The sequence below is a fragment of the Pyrgilauda ruficollis genome, unplaced genomic scaffold (genome assembly GCF_017590135.1).
Source record: "Pyrgilauda ruficollis isolate IOZ18807 unplaced genomic scaffold, ASM1759013v1 scaffold254, whole genome shotgun sequence".
Taxonomy (NCBI): domain Eukaryota; kingdom Metazoa; phylum Chordata; class Aves; order Passeriformes; family Passeridae; genus Pyrgilauda; species Pyrgilauda ruficollis.
In genome coordinates, this window is record NW_024523867.1 from 48,801 (window position 1) to 58,958 (window position 10,158).

The following is a 10,158-nucleotide window of genomic DNA, read 5'->3' on the forward strand; positions in this document are numbered from 1 at the left end:
GAGTGTAGCAGGCATGCTGTTGCCTCCCTCCAGGGCTGTTCTCCGTTTTTACTGCCAGTATGTTGCTTCAGGACCACACCTGGCCTGTCTCCCCACTGCAGGTGGTGTAACACATGCCTGTGGTATTGTCTGTTTTTTGAGATCTGTTCTGAGCATCTTGGCAATCAGCAGAAAAAGCAGTACAGTATTTTACACCAGCAAAGTGATTTTTGAAGCACTCTCTGTCACCTCTGCAATCAGGGAAGGCCTCCTGTGCACAGGTAGCTGGCAAGCATGGGTGGTGATTCAGCAGGTGAGCCAGGAAGACATGGCATTCGAAGAGTGTGGCTCTCTTGGCATTTGTGTAGTGTTGCTTTGTTGCCTCTTTAAAACATTTATTATATTCCGGTTGTTTTCCTTAGCAGGCCAAGCCAGACCAGTGAGGCAAGTGTTCATTCGAATTAGCTTGGGGATTCTGCATGCCAGCCTGATGCAAGATGTTAGTTTAGACTGCTGATGAAGAGAGAATTTATCTGCATTCCTTTTAAATGTCCAGCTGTTATCTCGTGAGAGGAGAGGAGTCAAATGCCTAGGAAAAACAAATATGTGTCACCCTGTTCAACTGGAAAAGTCAGAGGGGGGAGCGAGGGATGGTGCTGGGCTCACTATAACAGAAGGATATCAGGGAAGGAGTTGGAGTGGAGTGTGGAATGGGAGGTGTGTGCCTTCCCTTCAAAGTAGAGGCCTCGAAGATAGCTATGGACCGTGCAGGAGGTGCCTTCCCTCCCTCCCCCTCCCCATCCCCCGTGGCCTGGGGCTGCTTTTCCAGCATGGCTAGCTCTGCCAGGAATTCTCAGTCCCCCTGGGCTGGCTGCTGCTGGTGCTGCTGCATCAGGGCTTTGTGTCTGCAGATCTCAGGGGCAGGTGCTGGGCTGAATCTGGTCATCCCACTCCTCAGGGGGAGCCAGGATTTGAAGGGATCTGCCCACAGCATGTCTCTTTGGATGGGTAAGAAGATGTGCCCTAGGGATTGCAAGAGTTCTCTACCTGGCTTTGGGAAAGTTTCTCACGTCTTTATTTGGAGAGAGCTCATTGTTCCTCTTTTGCTTCAGATTTGGCAAGAGCTGTGGTGCTCTTGACCCCAGGGCAGAAGGGTGGTAGCTTTCACAAAAAGGGGAGTTAGCTGGGTGCACTCCAAGCCAGGGGCAGAAAAATCAACTTTCTGCATGCCAAAGAGTAGCTTCCTGTTTGCAGCACTGGGGAATTTTCAATGAAATCAGCAAGAGCAGGAAAATCTGGGAAGACTAAGCACACGAAACTTGAACATGTCTGGAAAAGCCCAGACAGGAGGGAAAATAAAAGGTGCTCATGACCTTGCTTAGATTACCCTGTACAAAACATGGTGTCAGTGTGTGGAGGCCAAATTGACAGAAACAGTTTCCTTTATGGCTCTGGCAGAATTCCCCACTCTCCAAAGTGGTAGCATTGAAACCAGAGAACACCAGTTAGCCCCTTCCTATTCAGCCATCCTGAAACAAAAAACCTTGAAAACCACTATGCAACTGCCCACTGAGTGTTTTGATGGTGAAAATACCAAACAAAAGCCTTTATTACCAGCATATTAATAATTTTGCTGAAAATAGTGTTTTTAGTGGATGTTGTAGGCTGTAGGCCTTGAATACACTCATTCTGAGCTTTTTCCTGGAAAGGGAGCAGTCAGGGATTTCCCCAGCTGACTTTTCAGCAGCCGGGAGCCCTTGTGCTGGAAGTGAGCCATGCCCTCAGATGACAGGCTCATTCTCTCTTCTGGGAATACTTGCTCATTTTCTCTGTGCGCATGAAGTGTCGTGGCTGTGTTTTCTGCTGTCCCAGCTTGCAGTAGCCACTTGGAGGAGGAGCTCTTGGGTTAAGGAGCAGCCCAATAGAGTGGGAGTCAGTGGCTCGCAGAATTTGTGTTCTCTGAAAACCTCTAGCTTCTCCTTCCCTCTTCCCATCAAAATACACTGATAAGTGCTTTCTTGGGATACACAGAGGTCCATATTACCCCCCTGAGGCAGGATAGCAGTGTGAGTTTGGTGTGTCTGCTTCCATGGGAGTTTGGATCTTGGACTCTGGAAGACCGTCTGGCAGCAGCAGGCTGTTCTACATCAGTAGGTTGTTCCATATGTCTGTCACGTCAAGTGCAGTTCCATCCCTGGTTTGCAACTTCGATGTGTTCTCATTGTAGAGACGTGGTTCATATGCAATATTGAAAATATTCTGCCATATTAAGCCCTGTAGTGGCTGATTTTGCACATCCTGCAGTCAGGAAAGTGCTGTGGTGCTGGAAATCTCTTTGGGATAACACCTCAGGATTCAGTATAGCTCCTATTCACTGCCTAACTACACAGTCAGTTTTGAAGAGAAACAAGTGCGGACAATTCTTTCTGACCAAACTGAGGTGATCAGTGATAGAAACTGAGGGAAACAGGGGGAGTAACCATTTGAGGCACAGGGTTCTTCCCAGCCTGTGACGTACAGCTCTGCGGTCTCTCATCTGCTACTCTGAACAGAAGATGCAGCACCCTGGGGAAAACCTTACATGTTCTAGTGTGTAATAGTCATTAACCCAGTGCATCTTCGTTTCCCAGAGTAACCCAAGGTGTTTGCTCTGCATTTGCTCTTGCTGCTGTGTGTGGCTCCTCAGGTGTGACTTGTTCTATGAAATGTCTCTTGAGGTAAAAATATTTAGATAAGCAGTTTTAAATTTGTAAAAGGGTGTAAAAGTAGATTGCTATGTGTTGGTTTTTTCACATTTTTGAGACATTTCAGCACATGCAATCAAACCACCTATTGCTTTACATGAGATTAAGGTTGAGTAGGTATTATCTAGTGCTGTTTCACTGACTTCAAGACAACATGAAAAGCCAAAAGAAATACATGTATTTTACTGGGGCCAGTGTATATTTGAGTCATCTACATACTTCAAGTATTACCCACTGTTTCCTGGTTCAGAAGGTTCAGAACTGGCATCTGAAAGTTGAAGTAGCTTGAACAGGGTGCTTATCACTCTGCTGGCTCTGTGTCTTTGACAAGCAGCAAGACAAGGATGTTTTAGACCAAATGTAAAGAAATATAGCTTGATGTTTAGCTGAATTTGGGCTGAACAGGGCTGGCTAAAAGGTGTGAGTGAAAAACCAACAAAAGGCGATATCATTGTTTTATCAGGTAACAGTCACCATAGCAACCAAACTTTACCATGCATGAAAAGTTCCTCAAAGTCTTTCCACTGTGTTTCTTTTCCATGCAGCTTTTGTAACAACAGGTGTGTGTGAAGGAGTTCAGCTGCAGTGAGCTGTGGCTCTACAGGGCTCCTTCACATGGGACTGTGTGCAGCGTTTCCACAGCGATACCTTTTCTTGGACATGATGTTAAATCAACCTCACATGATTTTGAGATTTCTCTACCCATCTAAACACTGTGCATGTTTATTCCACTGGACTTGCTGTTCACACCAGGTCTTCATGCTGGAAATGGTGCTACCTTCCCCATGAACCTTCCCCAGAGCCTCTGGATGTAGCAACTGTAGAGCAGAGAAGCACCAAATTTACCCTACTCTGTTCTGTCACATCAGTAGTGCAATGCCACAAATGCATTAGGTCTGGCCTCTGCCACATGTGACCTTTCCTTGTTTGTGCTCTGGCTCTTTTTCTTCCTGTTTTCTTTGCAGAAAACAGATTTTGGCTGTAGACTGTGCTGAGCCTTTCTGACTGCTGAGGTAGAATATAAAAATTAAAATTTACGTTTGGGATGGATGGCAGTGAAATTCTTACTGCGAGGGAGAAGGATTGCGTTACTTGAAAGCAGAGGGCATGTTCCTTCAATGAAGGGACATACAAAGAATACTTATGATTCTTCATCAACAAGGGCCCTCTTATGTCCTTCTTAATTTGGCTGGTAACCCAGCGCTGGAGTCTGTTGGGATAGACTGCTAACTTGGAATATTTCCCCAGCTGACTTTGTGAAAGCCCTTCTGTTGGTGCTGGCGCTGGGCGCTGTCCCTCTCTCCAGTGATAAAAGGCTGCCATACCCAGGCCTTCCTGGGAACTGCAGGCTGCTGAGCTGGGATTCCAGGAGGATCCCTGTGGTCTCTGCAGAGCTGGGGAAGCTATCACAAACTTCAGGGTATTCATTCCCATTGGGCTTACATGGGGGCTGGCAGTTGTCTTGTTATTGAGGTGAAAACAAATGTACTCATGTAGCAGCACTGCAACAAAGCAGAAGAGATAGGTGGATCGCTGCAGAGTGGTTCTAGGCAGCAAAGCACAGACTCCATGTAAACACACAAAGTTCCCACATGTCATATTTGATGCTACAGAATCTGTGTCCCAGTTGAGTCCAGCTCCTTGTCATTCTTAAAACCTTTTTTTTTTTACCCCCTTCCAAATCTTACTTTTTTCTCTCTGGGCTGTCGGTGCAGAGTTTGGGTCACAGAGAAAAGCTCTTGCAGCAGCCCCATGTGTCTGTAGGAGTGGGCTGAGCAGGCTTTAGCCATCAGCTCTGGAGCAGGGAGCTCCCCAGGAAGAAGCACCTGCCTTGTGCCACGTGCTTACCTTGGAAATGCTTTTTAAAACCAGCTTAATCCCCCAGCTGTAATGCTTGCTTCTGCCCAGAACTTCTATCTTGATGACTTTAGCTTTCCCTCATAGAATACTTGTAATGTGAAAATGTTATAAGATAACTTATTTCCATTCTGTCACACTTCATGTAATTAGCTTTCGGTTCAGCGTTGGTAAGTATGTATAGATATTAGCTATTTATGTATCTTCTTTCTTAGTGTGATTCAATATATACAGCACCGTGATCTACCAGAGAAGTTAGTTTACTCTTTTTTCTACTCTCTGAATTCTAAAATGGTGAATGTTATAAATACCAATCTTAGGAAAAGTTTAACGTCAGAACTACCTCTTGTGTCATCCTAGTAATAGTAAGGAAAATATTTGTAGCATGTCAACCCAGTACAGGACAATTGTTGATACGCTTCCAAGCTGAAGTACTATTTCTGTCTTGAAAATAGTTTTCTACCTTCTTTTCTCCTGATCCAGGGAGAAGAAACTGAAAGCAAGAGTGCAGGAGTTAGTGAGTGCTTTGGAGAGACTCACAAAGAGCAGTGAAATCAGACATCAGCAGTCTGCAGAATTTGTTAATGATCTTAAAAGGGCAAACAGGTAAAGGATCTACCATCAGATGGATGCACTATTAGTTTATTTTCACTGTGTTCTTGCAAAACACTAATATTCCACTTACCTTATAGAGAAGTTTCAGGACCCTCACATTCCGTCCACATGTCAGCACTCCAGGGTGTTAAGAGTTAGAGAAGAGGGAGGTATAAACCTCCCATGTAGGCCACTGACAACTACACAGTTAAGAACAGAAAGCAGGGAAATAGGGTAATCTCAATTGAGTTACTACTAGTGATTGCACAATTTAAAAAGCAAACAAAAAAAAAAAAAAAAAAAGAATCTGCTGCTTTGTTTTTATCTCCTCCCTTTTCTTTGGCTCCTACCTCTTCATTAATAATCACACCTAAGTGTGCATAATCATACCTAAGCTCCATTGCTCAGTCAGGGCATTTTTGTTGTACTGTATTTGGATGGCCTAGGAATATGGTGGACTGCAGCTGCCCTTCCTGCAAGCAGCCTCTGACTCACAATGTGGTTTCCTTAAATTGCATTTAAAAGCCTTTGTGGTGAGAAGCAGCACCCATCCCAAGCTTTCCAACCCAGTCAAGGTGGAGGCACAGAAGCTACTCAGCAGCTACCAATTAAGCACAGGATGCCATCCTCTGAATGTAAATCTTCCTTCTTTAAAATGAAGAATGCAAAATCAGTCCTTGACTTTCTAAGCAGATTCTGGCCATGCAATGTTTTTATCAATCACATCTGATCTGATATCTTGACTCATAAACAGTGGTATGAGAGGTTGTCAACAGCAACTTCCATCTGCCTCTTTGAAAGTTTTCTTTACCAGTTTACTGGAAAAGGTGTGTGCTTCCCCCAGGAAAGACACAGACATTAGCATTGATCTGGGTTTGGATCAGAAGGGTTTGGATCTAATCCATTTTAAAGCACTGCTAAACTTTGGAAGGGGTTCAGTACCCCTACCTAGTACCTAGCCTTTGAAATTCCCTGAAGGTGGGACTTTGGATTAGATTTTTTGTAGCACTTACTCTGAAACAAGCCTGTTTGAATTACCTTGTATGCCTTTTGTTTTTAACAGCAACTTGGTAGCAGCTTATGAAAAAGCAAAGAAAAAGCATCAAAATAAGCTGAAGAAACTGGAATCACAAATGATGGCCATGGTGGAGAGACATGAAACCCAAGTAAGAATGCTCAAACAAAGAATAGCTTTACTGGAAGAAGAGAACTCCAGACCACACACCAATGAAACTTCACTTTAAGTGCATCTCTTTAAAGGGTGCTTAGTGCCATTACAGCTTGCTTTCTTTTGGAGGTCGACTTTTAGGTAGCTTTAGATGTTAAAAGCTCTGATTGTCAATGCTGACAAAACTTAAAAGTTCCTTCTCTGGGATCCCAGGGAGGTATCATGGGGATAATAAAAGTGTTAACCTTAAGGACTGTTTCATAATGTAAAATGGCAGTGCCTGAATTATCATGCTATAATTGTGTACATTGTCTGTGTTGTTGTCTGTATTCATACAGCTTCTCTTCCATTTTATCAGTGGCCCATGGGTGACAGTGTCACATAGCAGAATAACTCATGTTAAGAGGTTTTCATTTGGGTAGTTTGGAGATCATGTGGAAGTTTTCCCAGTCCCTGAGCTCTCTCTGCACCCAAGTCCATACTGTACTCTCATGACTCGCTGCTGTGGTTACACCACCAAAGAGGCAGCTGCAGAATGGGGATGACAGCCTGGCTGGCTTTTTCTTTGCACCCTGCTTGCAATTCTGCTGCTCACAGTGCAGATCAGGTAGGAAAACTCCTGTTGACTTGGGAAAAAAACAATAAAGCATAGTTGCATCTCTGAGAATTATGATAAAAGTGTAATTCTTACAGTGCATATGAGGGCTAAAGGCTGTGGGTTTCACCATGCCACACAGACAGTCTGTGCCAAGAGTGAGTAAGAAATTACGGAAGACCTCCGGGTATTTATATTGCAGGGTGTTTGCAACTACTTTGCTTGCAACATAGAAAATGTTGTTTTTTCTTGCTATATACACTATATTCAAGGTTTTCTTTAAGAAGCTGGGCCATTTTTGTCATGTGTGTTGTGCTTATTACAGCTTACTGTGATCAAGAGGTAGAATGTCTTTTTTTTTTTTTTTACACCAAAAATAGGTACTTAAGTAATGTACCTGTTTAATATTGAATACATAGGCACAAAATTATAGATGTGTAGATGTTTGGATATCCAGCCACAAACAGAATGTGAATGGTGAAGTCTTACAGCTTTCTTAGGTTAGTTTTTGTTACTGCTAACATTCTCTTGTTTAAATCACGTACTACTGTATTACCAAACTGACTGAAGTGCAAATTTTGGCTTGTTAGGTTAATGAACATTAAGCAAATCATGGGGATCAGGTTGATTTCTGTAAGGCTCAAAATACAGGAGTCTGCCATAGCACCTCTTATATTCAGAATTTGCTTTTTTTTTTGACAGAGTACGTAAAAAACTATGTGTGTTTTAAAAAGCCAAGCTATAGTCCCTTCACTGTGGTAGCATGCTGCTGTGTTATGCCTTTGCTTTGCCTTTTCCAGGCTGATTTTCAGTGAATCTGATTTCAGGAGATGTTTATCGTTTTTGCTTTACATGTTGAGTTGCACCTCAAGTTTTTTACTAGTGTATTTGGAATTACGATAACTTTTCTCATTTATTCCTTCCATTACTAGTGTTAAGGAAATATTTGAAAGGACTCTTTTTGCCTACTGTTGGGTTAGGTCAGACAACATAGTTGCAGGAATTTGTGTTCAGAATGTGGCATTTTCATTAAGTCTTGGTTACGTCTGGAAGTGTAGCAGTTGGTTTTCCATCTCTTACCACTGTAGCTGCTGTTGTCTTCTGTCCTTAGAGTAGTCATTCCTACTTGTCTGGAGTCTAGTACATCATCCACAAAGCCAGCATCACATGTGGTTGATTTTGCAACAGCAAATTAAAACAATGCTGATTTCAAAATTTTTAGGTAGTGATGTTCTGGTTTTGATCAGTCCTCTTTCTCAGAATAATTGTACTTCTTAATTTATAATGTGACTAGAAATTATTGCAAGTGAGTCTCTTGAGAGGGAGGAGGCACATTGATTTCTTCTGTCTCTGTTGTTCTGCTTAGCAGCCCTCTATGGTGTTTTCCCTTTTTTGGCCCAATTTTCTCACACCCAGGATGGTGGGGGTTTGCCATCAGCTTCATTGGTAGCTGAGCACACTTGTTCTCAAGAATCACAAGGGAAAGTATCCACCATGTGCTGTGGCAAAAATGCAGTTACACTTTTGTCTTCCAGCATGTGAAACACCCGTGTGACTTGAGGTCACCTCAGAATGTCCATGTGAAATACCGTCCACTGGAGAGGACAGAACTGAGCTGCCTCTTGGACTCTTTTTGTTTCCCCTATTTAGATTAATGGAATTACAGAATGATTTGGGTTGGAAAGGACCCTAAAAATCATCTTATTACAATCCCTTTCTGTGGACAGGGACATCTTCCACTGAACCAGGTTGCTCCAAACCCTGTCTAACTTGGCCTTGGACATTCCAAAGGTAGGGCAGCCACAACTCCTCTGGGCAACCTGACCCAGTGCCTCAGCACCCTCACACAGAGGAGTTTCTTCCATAAAAAAATTCAGATACTCAGAGGAGTAAAAAGCTGCAGCCTCAGTGTTTTTTTCAGGCCTGACAATTTGCTGATTATTTCACTACATATACCACAAATCTTCCATGCCAACTGTGCTCTAGAAGTGCATTAGAATTAATTATAAGTCATAGTAAATGTAAACCACTCCCATTTTTATTCCCATAAAGGTTGTAGATGAAAAAGCAGCACTGGTACCATCCAGCCTCAGCAGTAGCCATAGTCTGCCAGATCACCAGTTTATTATCAACTAAAAAAAGTTGATTTATTTGCCTCAGCAAGCAGCTACTGCATCATTTGTTAGCATACTTGAAAGGATCGACTGGGAAGTGGTCACAGGTTTAATATTACTGTGAACTGTTCATTAATGATAATCAGCTTCAGCTCCAGTGTACCCCATTAAAATGGCACCAACCCTCAGAAAAAATGCCATATAAACCTCAAACTCCTTTTATGCAACTTTGAAATACCTGCACATCAGAAATACCTGAGTGTGCAGTGCACCGTAGTTACAGCAACTTAACTCTCTTAAAGCTTGTTGCAGAAATAATAAATTTGCAAAGTAAGAAAAAAAAGGTGATTCTTGCCAGCCTAAGTCGATTCATGAATTAATGATTGGACTTTTTTTGATTTTCTTAAGTCACCAGAGTGCACGAAACTTTGTATTTTACAGATGCTCAGAAGACATTCACTTTTTTTCTAATTCTATGATGTATAAATCTTCACCAGCTTGAATGTACTGTTAGCTTTTGCAAAGCACATGTGACTTAAGTTTGCATTCATGTCATATTATATTGGTTTTGTTAGCGTTTTCTCCTCCTCCAGTATAATACACCATGCATTGTAACTTTAGAAACTTTTCACCTTTCTGAATTAGCTTTAAATGTGTTGCTACCTTTTAGTTTCCAAGTAGCTGTAAAATAGCTATTTTGTGTTCATTTGATATAGAATTGTAAAAACTGCATTTATTTATACAGAGGCATTTATAATACGTATTTTACAAATGTTCTTATATTCTGAATAAATTTCTAATGCTGTTTCTTTGCCTTGGGAGTTGTTTCACCATGGCTTGTCACCTTACTGTTGAATGGGACTCCCTAAAGGCACCTTTGCACAAAGATATCTCATCTCCAAGCTAAGTTACTGAGGGAGATGGTCAGTGAAGTTCACTTAACAGAGCCATGAAAAGTTGTTAAGAATTCAGATCTGGCCACAGGTTTTAGCTGGGCTCAAGAACATCAGTACCCTCTACATCGTCAATGAACGCTTTATGGAAATGGAAGGGCATGTGTGAAACTGTTACCGCACATCCAAATCTTTTCATAACAAGTTATATGGA

General features: G+C 42.4%; 1 protein-coding gene across 1 annotated transcript in view; it reads left to right on the forward strand.

Annotated features, from left to right (window-relative positions):
• MCC (MCC regulator of WNT signaling pathway) overlaps positions 1-9,872 on the forward strand; it is a 56,737-nt gene extending 46,865 nt beyond the window's left edge. The window contains exons 14-15 of the mRNA XM_041471042.1: positions 5,064-5,186; positions 6,238-9,872. Coding sequence (XP_041326976.1) covers positions 5,064-5,186; positions 6,238-6,418 — 304 coding nt within the window. The 3' untranslated portion in view covers positions 6,419-9,872. The remainder of the gene's footprint in view (positions 1-5,063; positions 5,187-6,237) is intronic.
• The last annotated feature ends 286 nt before the right edge of the window (positions 9,873-10,158 follow it).